Raw genomic sequence first — 20,868 nt, forward strand, 5'->3', positions numbered from 1 at the left:
TGTTTAAAAAGCATGTTTTTCCATGAACCAAGATAAACTGATGCTCTGAATTACTTCACACAAAGTTCCCTTCACTTCCTTTCCATTACTAAAATATCGATGGATCATATATCAGTAACAATTATACCCTCTATAACTGACCTTTAGTTCCAAAGGAAGTTCAGAATTCCAATATCTAAACTTGATCTCTAGAGAAAATAACAAGTGAAGTACCTGTCTCATATTATTAGCACATGAGCATTCAAGTCTTCATTTAGAGCTGTATGAAAAAACTCACATTGACATTAGTGGACTTGGGATCAGATCAAAAGTGGGCTTCAATACTTCATAATGGAGGGCATAAAGAAATATATAGTAAAAATATTTTGTTTATGTATAATGCATTCCCTTATATAAGAACCCTGCTGTACATTAACACAGCAAATGGCATCAAAGTAAACTTACAATATTTTCAATGATAAACTTGACTATAAATTATTTCTAGCTTTTGAGAATAATCTTTGACATACCAATAAGGCAATTGCTTATTTTATATTCTGTAAGTAAATCAGATGCAGTTTATTTAAAGTAATGAACAAAAAAGCCTTTTTTTTTCACTTTTTAACATTGTTACCATTTTCTCTTCATGGGAAGGCTATATGTTTGTCAGTAGTATATTTCCTCCTACAAGATTGTCAGGGTTACTTTCTTCCTTCTACACTCAAGAGAGTGCATGCAAAGGTAGATGGAGTAAGTTCAGCCCAGCTTCCCCCAAATGCCATGTTTCCTATACAGTGGGTTGCATGCAGACATAGTGTTGCATGCTGGATCCTTGGAGGAATATGCAAATGTATCTTGTACTCAATCTTGAAAAGGGAAGTTATCATCCCTTAACTGATTTATATCAACTAATTTGCAGATTCTGACCTCTACTAATCCCTGGTGGAGGCACTTTAAGGCATGATCTTATGAACTGACCTGAAGGTTGGTGATCTGAGTGAAGAAGTACTCCCCAGCCTGGATTCAGTTACTCATTACCTGGAAGCTGGAGTCAATCTTTTGGGTTTAATGCTCAAGGAGACAGACTCCACTTAACTCTGCTGTTGTCAAGTGGCCTGAATTATAACAAGCAGAACCGAAATGTATTGTCATAAAGAATGAAAACCAGAATAAATTATTAAATGATAGTACAAAATAGTCAAAAATGTAATCTTAGCAGATGTGAGAATTAGTTTTGTCTGTGAGAGAACAGAAATGAGCACCTGTAATAGAAGCCAGTCAGTAAACATCCTGTTCACTCCTGTCCCATCCAGGACAGTGTCTGACTGCTCACAGGAGTATTAGTTTCAGTTTTTCATCCACAAATGAACTGACCACATCCAGAAGGCCTGGATGTCTCCTGTTCCAGTAGTTGTCCTTTGAAGTTAAAGTAGGTTGCATCTAGGCTGTGCACTGAAACTTTTACTTCAAATGCATCTTTGCCATTTTTCTTGAAACCATGTCTTCTATACATTATTGCTCTGTTCTAGGCTTTGAGTCATGTGAATTATTCTGTATGTTCAAGGACATAAAAATATCCAGAGAATTGCTTGGACCTTTTAACAATTACTCCAATCCTGTAATTTCTTCTTACCAAAGAAAAATATCTTGGCCCTTATTTCATAAGAAGTTTGATAATATCCTGTGTTAATAGGTCCAATCCAAAGTGTATTATTTTTGATTTTCAAATAATGATTGCAGTTGCATCTGCTGCACTATCTGGCACACGTAGAGCAGTGCCTTTTGCAAGGGAAACTTCACTGTTAAAAAAAAAAACCAAAAATTAAACAAAATAATATTATCACTTCTCCCAGAAAGCTGCCAGTGCTGTACCCTTTTGAAGATGTTGTTTCCATGGATACTTCTGGTACCAGTCCTGAGTATGGTAATTTCCAATACCACAGCAGCCAGTAATAAATACCTTCCCTTTTACATATTTTTCACTTTGCAAGCTAGGCTTTTTTGGCTCTAATGAGTTGACTAGAGGAAAAGATGTGCTCTGCTTTAAGGCTCTTAACTAACCTGGAATCATTTTTCTCTGTTCCCAAGTGATTTGCTTTAACAGCTCACTTTGGCTTTAACAGGAATATAGAGTATTAAAAAAATAAATAACCTCTCTTCCTTCCTATATACATATACAAAGATAGTGATGCTATCTATCAGTCAATTGTAGTAAAATTTTAATGCAAAATTCAAAGTGATAGTAAAGGTTAAAAACTGTGAGGTTTCCTGGATGTGTAAGACAGATTCAGCAAAACAGCATTTTTGTGGCTCTATTACTCATGTTGTACAATATGTCCTGCTGTGCCTGTTGCTTGCTGATTCTTTTAAAACTCTGAAACACATTCTGCTAAACACAGCAGAGGATATACCGGCATTGCAAGCTTTCATGCTTTTTTTTCCAAGTTAAATGTTGCAGGCATTGTTTATTTTTCTGTGGAACCTTCTTCATCTGAAGAGCTGCACACACACACACACACACACACACACACACACATGAGATTTTTCAGCAACATTAACTCTAAATGAATCAAACCTAACAATATTCTATTCATACTCTTCTCAGTGACAGTACTTGAAGCTGATCTGAAATCAGCCTTTAATCTGGTCTAATATATTTGACAGCTGCTATGCACATCTTTTTTTTTTTTTTTCCTTTACTTTTCTTTTGGCTATTGAAAAATATTGTGGTTTGCAGTGCAAATAATTTAGGTTTACTTTTCCCTCATATATTTCCATACAGAGATGGGGAGGAGAGGAAATGAGTTTCAGCTGGAGTAAAGTCTTGGGGTTTAATGTGACTTAAACACAGATACATTTTTAGTCTTCCATGTTATGAATTTCTTTTTCATTCTTATCTGAAATTATTTGCTAATTTTGACTCAAATTTATAAATGCCTTGCCTTCTGACTTTGGGGGTATTAATTTGTCTAAAAAATTTGATCAAGGTCATGGTTAAATGTAGCAGATTAAAGGATCAATTGACTAGAAGAATTTGAATACATTTGTGAAATAGAAAGGGAAGTCTTAAGCTCTTATAGTAAGAAATGGTCTTTAAAATACTTTAGCAAGTTAAAAAAAAGGTACCTTTTAAGTGCTGCACCTGAAACTCATCACCAGCTTACAGAAACAAAGAAGAAAGCAATGCCAACTTTTCAGGCAAGTTGCTTTTCAGAGTAACTACCCTCTGATGAAGGGTACTGTTACTCAAAATGTATGTTCTTTTGCACAGTCCCTTGATGGGAGACATTTTTTTTTTTTTGTTTCTCTCCCTGACAAATGGCATTAATGTGTTTTTCAAGAGTTACCTTTTTAATGTTTTCTAAAAGGCTCGGAGATGTTCCTACAGAACTGTCTGTAGCAGATAGGCCAGCTGTCTTAAGAGTAAACCCTTTTCCTCCCTTGCAGTCATTATCCCCAGTGTTCACATTCTATCCAAAACTGAATTGCCTGATCTTCAGGGAAAGCTTGCTAAGCTCTTTAGCATCCAGACAGAAAGGCACATTAGGAAAATACAATCCCCAAGTGCTGCACTACAGGTAGAAAATTCATTTTTACCTTCAGTGACCCCATCTTTATTTTCTTGTTTTGTCTTTCTTCTGTGAAGGTAAAAGTTTGGTTCCAGAACAGAAGGATGAAGTGGAAGCGTGTAAAAGGGGGCCAGCAAGGGGCAGCAGCCCGGGAGAAGGAACTGGTGAATGTGAAAAAGGGCACGCTGCTCCCCTCCGAGCTCTCCGGCATCGGCGCTGCCGGGCTCCAGCACACGGGGGACTCACTAGCCAACGACGACAGCCACGACAGCGACCACAGCTCTGAGCACGCACACTTATGATACACAGAGAGTGTCCCAGCTCCGTTCTCAGGAAAGATGCTTTGCTGGCAAGCCTTACACAGGCATCGTTTACTTATGCAAGTGACTCTGGCAGTGATCTTTAAAGTTGTTATGGAAAATTCAGGCTTTTTGTGTCTGCTTTTTTTGATTCTTAGATGGTTTACAGTAAGTGCCATGTCTTAAAGGTGCCTCAAGAGTGGAGAAGTGGAAGACAAACTTACTTTGAACATTCCAGATTTGTTTGTCGTTTTTATGACAGCGGGCAGGTATTTTTGCTTAAGCTTGCACTGAAAATTACATTGCTCTCAAAGACGTTATACTCTGAAAACCACAGTGCCACAAAATCACTATCTAGTGGATAAGAAATGTATTTTAACTCTGTATATATTTACCTTACAGCATTTTCCTGTCTTCACTAATTTTTAGCAATGCATTCATATTAGCTGATGGCAATAGTCACTCATGACAATAAATGGCTTTTTGTCTCTATATCTTTGTTTTGTTTTACCAAAGACATACAACACATGCAGATACTTTTGTTCAAGTAGAGAACAATACAATAGTGTCTGCTAGGACACATCCTTGTATGACAGACAAAACAAATCTTATGTTGCATTTACTATCAACTGCTGCTAATAGGGTATTATTAAATTTACCTAGCTCCTCAATTCTTCCTATCTTATAACTGCAAAAAGTGATTTTTACAATCATAAGGATAGTCCAGTAACCAGCCAAAAATGTCACGTTCCACTTATGCTCAGTGGAAACTTTCCAAAGGATTATTTGTCTCTACTTTGTCATAATTGAGTACATTGATAAATGCTGAAACTCTACAGAAATGTTGTTTCCAAAGGATTATTTGTCTCTACTTTGTCATAATTGAGTACATAGATAAATGCTGAAACTCTACAGAAATGTTGCTTCATGTTCAGTTTGAAAAAACAGCAGATAAACTGAAAGCTATTATCAACTGCTTATGTTGGTAGGAATCAAAATATGAAGGTAACTCTATATTGTGTCCCACAAGTAAAATCAAGACATATTTTCTGTTATAAGCTTTTGTGTACATATAGGCAAATACCAAACCCCAAAATTTAATGCAAACTATTGATTGTACTTTGTAAAGAAATATGTTTAATAAATAATCCTTTTTAAATAACTCTGGTCTCTCTACAGTGATTTCATAGGACTCTAAAAGGGATTTCTGCCTAAGCAGCTCTGTCTCCTTTTGTGTCTTTTGGAACTTCGTCTGGGGACAACACAAAGCTGCTTTCAAATTTAGGCTTTTAATCTTGGACAAAGCTTCTACCTTGATCCATTTGGGAAACTCTTTCCTTTAGCGGGAAAAATTTAACTAGCAGCTAATGATGTCTTCAGCCAAAACCAACAAGAGTCTGCTCCACCATTTTTCCAGATTTAGAGCAAATTTAAAGGGTTATTTTGTAGAACTTGTTGAAATGGATGAAAGGGAATAAATATAAGGAAGGGATGCATACTTATATTAATCATGCCTTTGTTCAATAAATTTGTTTAATAAAAAAAACCTCAAAGCATCTCCCCAAAAAGTCAGAGATTAATTGGACTGGATAGTGTCCAATAATAATTAATAATAATATTCATAAAATAATAATAAAAGGAAGTGGGTGAAAAAAAGTGGGAGCAAGAAATATGAACATCCTAGCAGGTACTTGTGAGCATTCACTGAAACTCTGCTATGTGAAGCAGCAGGGCACCATGAAAATTAAATGCAATCAAGAAATCTGTGTCTATTTTCCAAATTCTTTCCACTGTAAGTTTGATCTTTCCTGCACATTGTTATCTTGACCATTTTAGTTTAACATATCCAAGCAATGGGTCATTAATTTCCTAAAAGACTTCAGAGCATTTTATTGAATCCAGCACTTAAGGGGCTTTGCATTTTTTCCTCAGTACTTTCTCAAATGCCTTTGTCACACAAAAGTGCTGAGAACAGGAATGGGATAAGAGAAGTAAGCTAACTATTGTGAACACTTACATTTTTGACTTTATGTCTGGATGGGAAAGGTTTTTGGGTTTTGTAGGGATTATCAGAACAGAAAAAACTTACAGTAATTCATACTAAAGCTTTTTACTCTTGGCTATTTTTTCTTCCCCCTTAAATGAAATATAACTACATTTCAAAATGAAAAATTACAGTGGAAAGTTGAAAATAAGTAATTTTCAAATAACACTTCTTAACCACAGATAATTAGTCAAATATAATGTGACTTGTTTTGCTAGTAAAGGGGAGAGAATGTCTTCCAAGTACTGTTGGCCAAAAATACCTTTCAAGGCAGAATTGTTTATTGCTGTCATTCATGAAAAAATTACAACTGCATCTGAAAACAGATCAATCCAATTTGAGCTGACACTTTACAAAACAAATGGAAGTGCCTTATTTACATTACCTGAAATGCACCAATGTGTTCCTAGCCCAAGGCATTTTGTGAGGTGTGTTACTCTGTTTGTGGCACAGGGATTGGACCGGGTTACTTGCCGTGGGGAAGCCAGCTTTTCCTATTGAAAAAGATAGTATTTTTCCATTTTACTAGTTTTAACTGAATCTGCTGAGATTTAGAGCACAGGTTGAAGGGAAAGGTGCAAGTAGATTTACAGTGCTAGGAGGTGGATTTTTTTGTTTAGGTAAGTGAATGGACTTGAAACAAAGGACCAAATAATGTAACTTTATATTTCAGAACAAAAAGACAACTAAGAAAAAATTAACATTTCCTATGCTTTAAAAGCAGTTCAGACTTTGAAAATGGCTGTAAGGTGCTAAGTCTAATTTCTCAGATTACTTAAAGAGCTCTGGCAGCTTTCAACAACGTTTGTTGGTACAGCATTGGTGCGTACACTGTGGTGCAGAGATCCTACACTGGCAGCAGTTGAACCTGTGAAGGCACAGTGATCTTCCCATTAGGTTCTTGAAGGAACTTCCTTGCATGCTCAGCCCCACAGAAATACAGACATGATTCTTCCAAAGCTTCATGCTTCTTCATGCTTATTCAGCTAGCTCGTATTCAAGCCATGTAGAGCAGCAACAAATGCCCCATGCTTTAGCACCTCTTTGCAGGTCAGCAGGTCTGCTCAGCACTCATCAATGCAGATGGTGTCTCATCTTCTTCCAAATACTCCAATTACCCAAAAGCTCTCTTATGGAAGCTCCTGGGATCAACCATGTGCAGTAACATGCCATGACTTTGTATCAAAGTTGTAGCACAATTTTGTTGCTGAAAGCAGATATAAAAAAAGGTTTTGAACTATAACTTAAGGGTTTGTTTTATCTTCGTTGTTTTAAATCTGTCTGCAGACTGTTAAGTTTTCTACCAGTCTAGCCATGTGGTATAGCTAAGACTTTACCATTTAACACATGGACAAAATCAACCCTTAAGATTGTGACGTGCCCGAAGTTGTGCAAGCACTTGGTTATAGAGTGAAATGTAAATGGGATGAAATATAGTCAGGTTGGTTTATCTTTATTATTTACTGTTATTAAATAGTGGCTAATCACTTTTCATGAGTGTTGTCAATGAATCTGGCTTCTGAAGAATAATGAGGATTTTGAGTAACCACAGTTTTGATATCGTATTTCTCCAGAGTCAACCTCTCTGATTTTCTGTTGGGGTGTCTCTGAGCCAGATATAAAAATGTACTCAGGAAACATACACAGAAAACACAATTGACTGTAAAAAACAATGATGCTTAACCGTTTCATTTTCAACATGATGGATGAAAAGAATTCTTTTTTTCTCAAGTACAAAGCTATCTATTAATTGCAGGGCTTCTTTCTCTTCCTTTATGATTGTTGTTTTTTTATATAATTATTTTGTTTATTTTAGCTTCATTATTTTAGATATTAAGATATTGTTAAAATAATATCATTGCAAGGTGGCTGAATTTATTTAACCACATGCTCAAAGTAGTATCTTTTCTTGACTTTTCATTGGATCCAAAAGTAGTCAGAAAAAAGGGAGCACAAGAAGAGACTCTATATCTATATCTTTCTACCATAGGCCAAGTTTCAAGGTAATTTATGTTTCCTGCTTTCTTAAGTGGAGGTTCTGACTGCTGCAATAATATTATTTATACAAAGAGAGAAAGAAGCACTATTAGAACATGCACTCTTAGAAGCTATGAGGAGACATCTAAGTTAGGGACAAAACGTCAGCTTGAGCCTTCATTTAGAATTTCCTGGTTTCAGTTATTTGGTGTCTCTTGGGTGAGCTTGTATTTAAGAAAGTACATTCAGTATTTAAGATCAACTACAAGAGCCAAGAAATTTTAGAGAATAACATTTAACTAATTAAGAACAGTAATTTAATATCATTATGTAACACGTGTGGATTGAAAAGGAGGGTTCGGTATACAACCTGATACCTATATTCATTTAAAAAAGGCAACATAACAGATAACCAACAGTAACTGGCATAGGGCTTCAGTAGTGATGGACACTATAATGTCAGATTCATAATGACTCACTGGAACTCATTTGCTTTTATGTATTTCTTTCCATTTTAATTTTAAGCCCATGGTCTTTTGGCATCATTTACGGCTGAGAGGTGTGGTGTAGGTATCAGTTTCAATGTAATTTAAGGCCCCTGGCTGTTAGTCAGGGCCTCCATATGGCATAATAAGAGGTTATCACATTCATGTGTAAAAACTGCAAATGTTTTAGCAGTTTCTCAGTCCTTTATTACTTCTGTCCAAGTTGTGCATGCAGGACTATCACCTGAACAGTAGAGTTCATTGAAATCAATAAAAAGAGAAGACCTGACAAAGCATTGTAAATGAAGAGTTTATTAAATAGTAGCTGCAATAAGAAATAAACCATAATTCTTTTTTTTTTTTTTTTTTTTTTTTTTTTTTAAGGAAAACTCCAAAGACTTTAAAACGGTACTCAAGAAATTTTTACTGGCCACCTTGTATGACAGGCCAAGTAAGCCTTGTGGGATTAGATTCAGGGCTCTAGTAAATGTCCTGCAATGGTTCTTTCTTTTTAAATATTATTTATCCCTTGAATGCCTTCTATGACAACCTAGTCCAATCTTGCAACTCTCACTCCTTAACTGTATTCACAAAAAAAGAACAAATATGTGGCTCTTCAAAGAAGAATTGACAACATAGTTAAGATAAGGTGTGAGAATGTGATTCAGGACACTAAAGAATTATTAAAATGTTGCTAGTTCTGTTCAGAGGATTAATTAACACAAATAAAGTGTGTTGCCACATTCCTGTTCTTTCCACAAAGGATTTTTTAAAAATTCTTGTTTGGAATTTGTGAACTAAAAACTTTAAAAATCTTTGTGTATTATGTTTATTAAGGTTATATACTCAAACACAAATATTTAATTCAGTTGTCTAACATAATAAGATTACTAGCTCACAGATTGGCATCTCTTAAGAAAGAAAAAATTTGGACACAAATATTTTTCTGCTAATGTTTGGATTATTTTTTGCAAATTTTGAAAATTTAGTATCCATTAAGAGAAATTTTGTGAAATGTTATTTACATTGGTGACCAACAAAGTCATGAGATTCACTCATCCTTTAAGTAAATATCACAATAATTGATTTATGTAGAAACTTTATTGTCTCATAACCACAGGATAATATAATAAAACCTGTATTATAAAAGCATGCTCCAAAACAATATGAAGCAATTAATGTGGCAGATACCTGTAGGAATAGTTTAGTATTTAGGGACAGATTCTCATCCCTAGTGTCACCATGAACATATAGACACTGTATATGTAAGTTATGGTTGCATATGGACTTCAGGATTTTTAGAAATATGTCTATTCTGAATGCTTACCACATTATTTGCCAAAAAAGTCACATGCACAGCTGAGAAAATACTGAAATGGGCATTTGCCCAAATTTAAAATGTATCTTGAAAAGTGTGCTTAGAAAAATTTTATAAAATCACCACAGAAATGCATTGAAAGGAGTAAAACCTACCAGGGGAGAAAAAAAGCCCCAACATTTAGGATTACAACACATTGTAAATAATTTTGTATACATATTTCTACAATTCTTGTGTAGATACCTATTCACTGGAACTGTGGAAATAAAATATACAACTTTTCTTCCATAAGTGATACTAAGTACAATATAGAGCTGTCACTTTTCTAATTTTAGCATATTTGTGTAAGACATTTGATTCTGATGACACTATTATGATGAGATCTCAGGATTCGTTTTATATGGAATATTTTTGCAAGAAAGAAGTGAAGGTTCTTCTTAAGCTGCAAAGGACCTCATCTAAAGCCTATAGATGGCAATGGAATGATTACGATTGATTTCACAAGGATTTGGACTTAGCCCAAAGTACACACAAAAGTTCATACAAATCAGTGAACAGTCCAGGATTAAGACATTAGCCAATAATTTCCAAAGTGACTGCTGACTTTGTGCCTCCATTATGACACACAGTATCCTGATTTCAACAAAGTTTTGAGTACACAGTGAAAATTAGGACCACTTTATTGAAATGTGAGTTGAGAACCCCATATTATGGGGTTATGAAAATTCTGGTTTTGGTTCTAACAGAAGGCATAATGCAGGATTTGTATAGCTGGCAAATCATCACATTAAGTTATTAAATTGTAGGTTTCATAAGCAAGATGAAAGAATCTTGCTATGCTGCTTTCATTCTGCAATTTGTGGTATTAGTAGATAAGAAAAATAAAGTGCATTATACAAAAAGGTAAGTTTGAACAGATGTTCCCAAATGGTGTGGGGGGTAGGGGTGGTGAGGAAAGTAAAACTTTCCTTCCATTCTGATGTCTGTCTTGAATTTCTCACAGTTTTTGCAGACAGTTTGGCTCACTTCCAACATACATCGTTGCCTGTCTGGTATGAAAAATGCCATCTGTGGTGTATGGAAGTTCTTTCTTTAAAAGTGGCCTGCTAATTATTCTTCAGGCAGGTGTTACCAAAGTGAAGTCAGGTGTCAAGCATAGCATAAACTTTAAATTGCCTAAAATTGCTCTCTTCTTCTGTACTGTTCTTTCCCAAAAGAATAGAATGGAATATAAGAGAGAATTGAAATGTTGGTTGATTCAACATTGAGATGACTCATGCAGCAGTACATATTGTGGTGACACTCAAAAACTGAAAGGTAAAGGATGTGGGTTGAATGAAGTGTATACATTTGAAATAAATGTCCTTCTGATACTTACTGGTCCTTTATGCTTGCATTGCCATGATGCAAAATGTTAAAAATCCTGATGTTCTCAGAAATTTCAGACAGGGTAAAAGGTGGAGGAAAGAATTTCCTTCTGTGCTTTGGAAGACTGGGAAAGCTGTTTGATGAAAAGAGTGTGGAAGATGGCTGTTCTGTGTGAATGACACCTGCAAATTCTCACCTACATTCACTCTCCAAACCACTCATGCCTTAACGTTTTTTGAAGATTAATAGGACAGTTAATGGGCCAGAATCAACACATGAGGGCTGCAGGCAGCCATTCAGCTGATCCATGAGCCCCAGCTCCCAGGATAAGCACTGCTGCTGCCTCTCATTTGCAGGAGTTAGTGTGCTGCTCTGTTCCTTACATGACATCAGCCCTCCCAATTGAAGATGAAAACTCACCACACTGAGCCAGATGTTACAACATTTCTCTCTCCCTCACAGATGAGTGTTGTTAGGAGGTGAGGGATTACTAGTATAAATGCAAGACTTCATATTTTCTATGCCGTTTCCAGAAGATTTTTTGAATAAACAATCCTTTTACTATTTGTAATCTTGGTGTTCAGAATGACTGACATTGTTAGAGGTTTGAAAACTGAGGATGAGGAAAGCACAAGCACATTTACTCCTTTTGACAGTAAGACTTTGCATTGTTTGCTTTATCAGTGATGAAAGTAATCCACTTTCTCTCCTGCCTTAAGCAGACCCTTGCCAAAACATTTACAATAGACTGATACGATGCTGAGATAAAGAGCAGTCCTGTAAGTAACTGAGAAAGTAGTGCTGTTACATTTTTGATCAATCCTGAGACATCTGGATGATTTTGAACTACTGGTCTTCTACTATGAAGAACAGTTTTATTTCCATAAGGACTTCCTCTCGTGTTTTCAATATCAAGCTTAGCCTCTAACAGCCTTAGCATATTGTGATAATGAGATGTACACAAAGCACTGGCATGCAGCATTATTGAGATGATTTCCTTTTTGGCTCAGCCAGATTCCTGTTAAAAGTTATACAGACTCTTAAGAGACTAACAAAAGAAGAATTAAAGATCCAGCAATGGCACGAAGATAAGCCTGATGAAGCTGGAGTTAGGCTCTCATGAAATTAAAAGCAGACTTCGTATGAATACATTTATGAAATATACCATTGCAATTTCATTACACAACAAAACCACAAAGCCCTAAACCCATTTTTTTGGCCCAGGTTGAATACCTATCAAAATCCCAGTATTACTTTGTAGAGTGGATTCTTCATTAGCATTCTTCATTGCAGAATAGAGGCTTGGATAAATACATTCCAATTAAAAAAAAAAAAAGAAAACAAAAGGTGAAATTTCCACTGAAATTGTTTCTGGGCTGTAGTGCGTTAATGGCTAAATCCCATCCCATACCTGCTCACAGTATAGATTAAATGAGGATGAAGCCATAAGTTTGTGATCAAACCCATCCTACAACAGCATTTTAAATGATTTTGAGAATAGAGCATTTCACAGTTCAATATGAAGATTTCTTTTGAATTTGGAAGGAGACTGTAATCTCCTAACATATTTGCAAATATGTGCAAACATCTTCTACTGCCTCACAATAACAAAATCACAATAGTTTTAAAAAAGGCTTCTTCACTGAACGCTTTTTAAGGAATCAACTTTGATGAGTCTGATAAAACTCTGAGGACAAAGGCAGATATCATTTTATTAGAAATTTTGCCAGCAAAAGATTATATTATCATAGTGATATTTAAATTGGCATCTAAGGAATCATGTTGAAAGGTATATGCAGCTTTAAGCAAACCACAGGCACCTCTTATCTGTGCTTTTGCCTATCACTACTGTGCAGCTCTTTCTAAGGAGAAACTTCACAGCTGTGGAACAATTCCAAGAATGGCAATGGAAGAAATGAACATGAATGATGATATATCTACCTGCAACTGCACTTTGCTAGAATGCTACCTGTATATTTAATTTTTTGTTCCAATTAGGAAATTGATAAGCTTTTGCTCTGTCTCCACACTATTGCAGTGGCTTAGGCATTCTGCATAGGTATGATTCAGAAAAACAAACTCTGATTAAGTACTTACATGAGAAATGAAGCAATTCAGAGAATTTCAGTTGCCCAAAATAGCCAAGAAAAATATTGTAAAGATCACTGCCCTTATATTTTGAAAAAATAAAACGAAAACTCTCAGCTTCTGAAATGCCAGTTGGCATAAGGTCAAAGACATTATTAATCTGACAGTGTCAGTAAAATGAGATGCCTGTGAAAAAAAAAAAACATGGAAAAAATGAAAAGATTCCTTTAAGAAGCCTTTACACTGGCAGTTTAATTTTCTCCCTACTTTGGAGCAAAATTTGGGGTTTGTTCAGTTAAAAAAGCTGAAAAATTATAAAAGCAAAAATGTATCATGAACTAAATTTGAAATGTAGATTTACATGTTTTAAATTCCTTTAGCTTTGTAATGACACCTGGACTCAAAAGGCACACCCATATTCAATGGAACTTTCAAAATGCACCTGATGTTAATATTAACTTTCTCCTCTGAATTCTGAAGCGTTGATAGAGGTAAGCCTATGTTTATTTTCAGTTTCCTGCTTCCCATTTCTTCCTCTCACTGCATGCCAAATTCAAAGACATACCTATCCATGGCCCAAATGAAAGGACTAAGGAGGTTACAAAAGTAGCTAAATATAATGTCAGCAGCAGTTTTACTGACTGAGAACCATGGCCTAAAATCTTCACACATTCACAGGTTGAGAGGTTAATGTACATTTTTAAAAACTGAAATGTACTATTTTTAAATTGAAAAATGTATTTTAAATATAATTTACTTAAAACATCTTATTAATTGATTCAACTATTCAGATTATGGTAGATTTTGTAGTCTTTTAACTATGAACATATTCCCCAAGCACCTCATGAATGCCTTAAAATCCAGAGAGCCGATTCATGTCAAAATTCTGTAATTGATTCATTGCAAACCTACTCTAAGTAAATAGAACTGACCTTGATAACTGCACCTGGACTCCTGAAGAAATTTTTCTAATTTTCCACTATTTTGTCTTCCAGTATCGTGACAAACTGCCACAAAAAACACCCACAAACCCCTAAGCATTCCCCAAAACACTACGCATACAAATCTTACCGTTCTGATTGGGCTTTGGCAGTGTTTCAGAACAGGTAAACAACACAGCAAGGAAAACCATACAAACATCTTGATCACAGCTGCTGTATAAGTTACTCTGCAACACAGGAAGGATTCCCCACAATTAAATATCAGGGAATACATTCCATACTTATGACATATGAATTTGAAGCCTATTTGATTCCCCACACATAAAAAGAGATTAGAAACATTCATGAATATATGGGAACCTAGAATGAAGGAGGAAAAATTAGGCATTTCCTAAGTGAATTTTGTAGTTGATAGTCTTTTTTTTCTCTCAAAATGATGTGCATCCCTAAATGAAATTTCATATTACTTTTCACTTACAGTCATCATATAAAAAAGAGGACAAAAAAAAAAGCAAGAAAAAAGCTTTTGCTATGGTAAAATGTGACATATATATTACATGTAATTTGAGATCATACAAATTTCAATAATTTGTTTTTATAAATAACTTATATGGTTATTATTGCTTTTTGTAAATTAAAGTGTGCAGCATGAATGAACTTCAGGCTTGCAAAATGAAATTCACTCAAAGACTGAATACATTTATCTTTAATTTTAACATCCATTTACAGCACTTGTATATTACAGTAGTCCTTAATTAAGTCATCATATGCTACCTTGTACTGGGACCTCTAACTAGATTACTGGTCTAGATTTCAAATAGCCAAAAAACTTTGGGGTGTTAATGAATTTTCACTTACTTGCTTTACTTTAAGTTTTTTTTTACCTTCCTTCTTTTTCCACTAGCAGTTATTTGCAGATTTTGGTGTAATTATTAATGCTCTTGTTTTACTTTTTCTTCAGTTCACATGTCAGCATTTAGTTATTCTGTAAGCTTCCAGGACCTTCTGGAGCCACAGCTTCAGCCAGCTACTTTCTGACAGGAATCCTGTTAATTAAAAAGGACCTCCAGCTTCTGTCTTTATCTAATGGCTGATTAAGAAAGAATGTATTTAGGTCAGCAGGACTTAGTCAGCAAAGAACAGATATTTAGTTAGCAGGTATTTGGGCAATTAAAGAGCCAGCTAAGCTGTGGAGAGTGTGCTGTAAATGTCTTCAGGTAGGAAGCAATTGTACAACATTGCAAGGTTTAGTTCTCAAAATGTGACATATAAAGTATCAAAAGAACTGGAACAGTGAAGCATGTCCTTATTCAGGTTTAGGCGGCAGGGAGCACCTGGTACTTCTTTCTGGGGTGGTCTCACAGTGGGAGGAGGGCTTTAGACACTGGGTCAAAGGAGTAGTAGGAGGATGTGTGTGACCATGTGGCTTCAAGGATGGCAAGAAGATGATGGGCAATACTTTCACAGTGCCCCTGGAGCAGCATGAAACAAATAAAGGGGAGAAAGAGGCTACTTGTGGATGAGTGGTGGGTGGTGACCTTCTGAGTGGAGAAGGCTGTCAGCTTATGACTCTGGGCAGCAGGAGAAAGGCACTTTCTTTGCCCTCAGACCTGAATTTGTGGTATTGATGCACTGACTTAAAGGTGAGGAGGGAGAACAGAGTCTGTGAAACAGGGGCTCAGAGGCAGCTGGGCCAGAAGTGAGCTTTTGCTCTGGAATGGTAGAGGGCAGTGGCTGTGGACTCGCTGAGGGGGTGGGGAGCTGGCAATGTCCATTTCTGTACAGACCTACTGGCACAGGAGGCTTGCTGCCTGCCAGAGGCCCTGTCAAATTATTCCTTGGAAGTAAAGGGGATTTCCACCTTTCCATAAGTGTTCCACTGCCTTTGGTAGCTAAGTTTTGTAGTCTTTTTATTTTATTCATACACATTAAATGCACTCAGCATTCATAAATCACTGTAATTTATTTAAAGAAGTCATCCACAGAAAACAATCTGTTTCTCAAGGACTAGGGATTTGCAGGCGAGAAAGAAGTAAAGTCTATGTGGTTTTCCTATGAAAGAAAAAATATTCTCTGTTCCTTATAATAAAGAAAAACTGCTGATTTAAAGCCAGATGATTCTTGAAGATCTCAAGCTTTAAAATATTGCCCAAAGACTTTTATAAAGTACATCTGTTGCTGATACTAGAGTAGATCTTTAAAAAATGTCCAGTGTTAACAGACAACAGTCTTTCTGTGAAGTTCATGTATATGGGCATACTCTTTATAATTCTCCATGACTGTTCTTTATAAAAACAAAGCAAATCAGCATTTTGGTTAGCCATACTTGAAAAGTTGTACTTTCTATGCTTCCTCTTAGAAATTATTCAAATGATTCCTGCTTGTGCACAGGTAGTAAAGTGGTAGCATGTGCTATAATCTCATGTGTACTTCTTGTGTCATGAGAGGTCTTATAATTTGGGATCTACCTAGTGTTGATATTTATCAGTTCCTAACTCAAAAACATGAGACTGTTCTGGTGGTAACAAATAGTAACAATGACTGGCCACATGACACAAAGAGCTATTAAATAGGTTATAACATGTCTAACAAAATGATCTTGATGTCTAAGATAGCTATCCTGTAAGCTACATAATGCTGACTTAACATGTAGTTTGCAGCACACAGCAGCCCGAACCCTGGTGTTCCTAAAAAATTAAACTGAAATAAAAGTGCAAGAAATTGCACAGCAGAGCATGCCAGATAAAATTTGGAAACATTCACAGCAGGTGGGCAGGCTGTTCTTCTAAAGTTACTTACTTGATAAGTGTGCCTTGAAGATGGAATTTATTTTTCCAGTAACTCCCGTTCCATTCCCTCTTACACAAAAAAACCCCAAAAGACATTTTTCCTCAGTTAGAACAAAAGGTTAAATTATTTCAAGTGCATACAATGATGGAAAATATTACAAAAATACCCCAAAATAGTGTCTGCCTTATTCTTTAACCTGCTTGAGTATCCTGATAACTGCTCCCTGCTCTATGGCTACCAGTTTTGTGTAGACGAAATGGAAAGTTAGCAGTAAGTTACGAAGTGCAGGGAATAACATTGATTAATATGCAAGAACATCCTTATCTTCAGGTTTCTGGAGTCATTAGTTCTTATTAAGACTTATGTATTTATATATATATATATATATATATAACTTATAATAGAAACAAATAAATATTTGACTTTTTTTAGTGGTAGGGGTTTTTTTAATGTGATGTAGGGTTTATCAATGGCAAAGACAACACTGAAAATACTTTATAATACCAGTTTTATAATAACACATACTTTTAGTGATCCTGTGATGACATCGACTGCAAAGCATGAATGTAGGTGCTGTGTATTTGGAGTGGTGATACAAAAAATTATGACATCTACTTGTGTACTCATTTAAAGTGTACTCCTTTAAAGTTCTTCTATTCACAGATACTACTACACAAACAGAGCATATTAAGCCCAGCTAGGTTCTGGATATGATTTAGTTTACTGTGAATGACTGCCAAGGCAGACGATATGGGCCCATCCCAATTTCAACCTGCCCTAATTCCCTTTATGACTTTATTATTTAGTGCTGTTTTACTTCTTAGAGAGACCTAAACAGGAAGACTCTGGGCGTTCTCTGTTCAAGAAGTGGGTGGGATGAAGTTCTTTAGAGAAAACAAAATATGATCCACCTACAGATCATGTTAGGCCAGTTCCCCAATTTCCTCTAAGTAGAACAGGGGCCTTTGTTGCCTTAGTTACTGGAACTATCTACTAGTCAACATCAGGATTCCAGTCTCCATACAGAACATCCTCCTGCGTTTTTAATGGAAGTTTAGGAAGGGAAATATTAACTTTTCTGTTTGTTGGTTTTATTGTAAAGAGGAAAAAAGTAGATTATTTAAGTCTTTGCAGAAAATAAAGTAATAAAAAAAATCAGCTCTCACAAAAAATTCTGCAAGGTGACTGAATAGAGGGAGCATTGTGTGGGAGAGGCTTCCAATGAAGCAACATTCCTTTATTTTCCATTACTTTCTTAACAACAGAAAGAAGGAGCACTGAAAACTGCATGCTAAGTTTCAAGGCACAAGTTGACAACAGCAGCTATATTGGCAGAGCCAGACCACCGAAGCTTGTGAAACACTCATAAATGCTCCAGATAAGATTTCAAACTGTTTCCCTCACCAGAAATGCAGGTATTCTAGTGCTATCTCCTATTTCTTCTTGGACATGAATGCTGGAAAACACAACCCATTATTTTCCCCTGTGAATCATGATCAAGTCCAATTTCCATCCTTCCCGTTTGAAAGAAAGAGCTTTAGTACAGTCATAATGGGGTGACAATTTACAATGACATGGAGGTCCAAAATAATCTAAGAAAGTAGAAAAGTCCTAAAAAATTGATGGACTGTCTTCTTTCCCAGAATAGTGTGATATGATGTAGTCGTTCTATGATACTTAAAATGTATCTCACCTTGCGTGGCCATGGGCTCCCTTGCCCAGCTAATCATTCTCACCCCAGAATGGTCCCCAGTTCACTGATAACAATTTTTGTGGGATTAAGTGTAGGCCATTTTACCTCTGAAAGCTGATGATGGAGCAAGAACAAACACCAGCACAAGACCAAGGAAGGATTCTGGGTCAGATGGTATGGCTGAGGTGAGGCTGAGTTAAAGGAGCTTGAATGTGAGAGTAATACTGAGAAATACTCAGTAATTACTCAGAAATACTGAGGCTAACCTAAATGAACAAGCAAATGTTTTCTGTCATTGCCTGCCATGGAGATCTAGTCAGAATGCTGTTGATTCGTGTGGTTTTGAGTAAATCTGGAATTTTTATTTAAATCAACTCAGATTTTAGAAGTAAACAACTAGATTTTTTTATAATAATTTCAGATTATCATAATTCACCAATGAAGTTGAGAACACTAGGATGCAATTTTAAAGCATTTAAATAAATTTAACAATTTTTTTACTTATAGTATTAGTATAAACTATACATATTAAGAGAGTGTCCAACTCTTATTTCATCATCAATGCCCTTTTACAATACTTACTTTGTTCAGCTAAAAGTAGAATGTTTTATTGGTATTTCCAGTAATTTCCTGACAGCCATTCTCACCATTAGCATTATTCAAACTGCAAAATATTGTTTAAGTTGACCTTCCATGCTGTTGTTTAAATGCAACTTATTTAATACAAACATCACATATGTGTAATACTTCAGTTTTTTAAATGTCAATTTCTTTGCATAGAACTTTTCCTAAACAGAAACTTCAGCTGAAATTACCCAGCCTAGCTCCTTTCCAAAACTAAGGGCTGATGCAAAGTACATTTTTTTTAATGACTGTCAGAATTTAAATTGTGATAAAGTCTTTTACAGCAGGATTTGCAGTCCATTTCTTCTGCAAAGACTGTAAGTGGAACTGCACATTTGAGATGAAGATACTGAGATATTGTGTTATTTTTGGCTAATCTATTTAATCAGCAATCTTATTTGTACTAACACCAAATATCAAGCATGATTGACATTTGACATGCTCCTGAGCTTCAGACCGAAGGTCTTGAATGCACAAGGCCTGCCCTTGCATTTCTAAAAGTAATTTTCTACAAGGACTGGCATATATCTCTTTTCACTGTTGCTATTTCCCTAGTTTTCATTCCTTCATAATTGAAAGCATAAGAGATGGCTTCCAGAGGCTACCTTCAATGCAGTGATGTTAATTAAAGCTATACAAAACGGAGCCATGATAAGCCCTACTAAAAAAAAGAAAAGCTTTTAATGGGGAGAATGCTGGGCTAACCCATCCAGCTGAACAGGAGCCAACGGGCACACCTTGGCTTGTTTCTCAAAACCCTCAACATTTTATTTTTATGGAACTCCAAACCTGAGCAATAATTTCTATTTTTATGTGGAAATCTGTGTGAAAGTGAGAAAGGGTGACTTGAGCTCTGCAGATTTTTGAGGTTCTGAGATTTTTGAGGGTAAGAAGGGAGTTGGGGTGTGCGAGAGCTTTCTCCCAGCTTCCAGAAGTGGGCCAGGCAGTGATGACACATACAAAAAAAAAGAGCCCCCAAACACAAGCAAACCTCCAAAACAACACGATGCCGGGGAACCCGAAATGGGAAGCTTTCTCCAAGGAAGCCCTTAAGCCCTCGGGCCCCTGGGGTAACGAGGCGAGGCCGCGGCGGGGCGGCGCGGGGGGCGGGCGGTGCGCGCAGGGCCGGGGAGCGGAGCGGAGCGGGCGCAGCGCGGCCTGGCCATGGGCGCTGCGGCGGGCGGCCCGCGGGACACCGCGCCGGGCCAGCAGCTCCGCGCTCTCTTCTACGCGCTGGCGCCCGGAGAGAGCTCCTTCCGCACGGTGGAGGAGGTGCCCGACTACGTAGAGAAGGTGAGAGTCCCCTCCTTTCCCACTCTGGCTGCATCCCTCGCTCTTCCCTTCGCCCACCTGCGCCTGTTTTCAAAAGCCACGGGCGGCTCACAGAACCCATGTCCGCGAAAGGGCACCTAAGTTAAGATAAAACCGTCTTTCTCTCATGGGCTTTCTGCCTGGGAGCTGCCAGTGCAACTGTGCCCTCTGTTTTCAAGTCTTTAAATGATGATTTCTCCTGTACCAAGAGCTGGAGGTTTCAGAGAAGCAGCCAGATATCTGAGGCTTGGCGCTGACACTGTATCCAGCAGCACGGATAAGATGAACCGTGACAGCAAGGTGAACGGGGGAAACAAGTACGATACTGTGTTTGGCTGTCACGGTTCTTAAAGCAAGCAAAAAGTCAGGTCTCTCTTGCCCT

At 36.7% G+C, this 20,868-nt stretch overlaps 2 protein-coding genes and 2 long non-coding RNA genes across 5 annotated transcripts in view; 3 read left to right on the forward strand and 1 right to left on the reverse strand.

Annotated features, from left to right (window-relative positions):
* MEOX2 (mesenchyme homeobox 2) overlaps positions 1-4,705 on the forward strand; it is a 52,462-nt gene extending 47,757 nt beyond the window's left edge. The window contains exon 3 of the mRNA XM_068209846.1: positions 3,626-4,705. Coding sequence (XP_068065947.1) covers positions 3,626-3,850 — 225 coding nt within the window. The 3' untranslated portion in view covers positions 3,851-4,705. The remainder of the gene's footprint in view (positions 1-3,625) is intronic.
* On the reverse strand, positions 4,566-4,940 carry LOC137485381 (uncharacterized). The gene is made up of 2 exons (XR_011005299.1): positions 4,756-4,940; positions 4,566-4,680 (listed from the first exon to the last, which is right to left on the reverse strand). It is a non-coding gene; the product is annotated as an uncharacterized lncRNA (long non-coding RNA).
* A 10,205-nt stretch (positions 4,941-15,145) lies between these two features.
* LOC137483425 (uncharacterized) lies at positions 15,146-18,281 on the forward strand. The gene is made up of 3 exons (XR_011004473.1): positions 15,146-15,285; positions 15,536-15,711; positions 18,124-18,281. It is a non-coding gene; the product is annotated as an uncharacterized lncRNA (long non-coding RNA).
* Positions 18,282-20,281: 2,000 nt separating this feature from the next.
* Positions 20,282-20,868, forward strand: part of AGMO (alkylglycerol monooxygenase) — a 190,225-nt gene continuing 189,638 nt past the window's right edge. Inside the window, exon 1 of one of the 2 annotated variants that reach the window (XM_068209875.1) lies at positions 20,282-20,468. In XM_068209875.1, the coding sequence (XP_068065976.1) occupies positions 20,340-20,468 (129 nt within the window). In that variant the 5' untranslated portion in view covers positions 20,282-20,339. The remainder of the gene's footprint in view (positions 20,469-20,868) is intronic. The other variant, XM_068209866.1, reaches the window with a different exon arrangement.

Source organism: Anomalospiza imberbis, chromosome 1 (assembly GCF_031753505.1).
Source record: "Anomalospiza imberbis isolate Cuckoo-Finch-1a 21T00152 chromosome 1, ASM3175350v1, whole genome shotgun sequence".
In the NCBI taxonomy this organism is placed as follows: Eukaryota; Metazoa; Chordata; class Aves; order Passeriformes; family Viduidae; genus Anomalospiza; species Anomalospiza imberbis.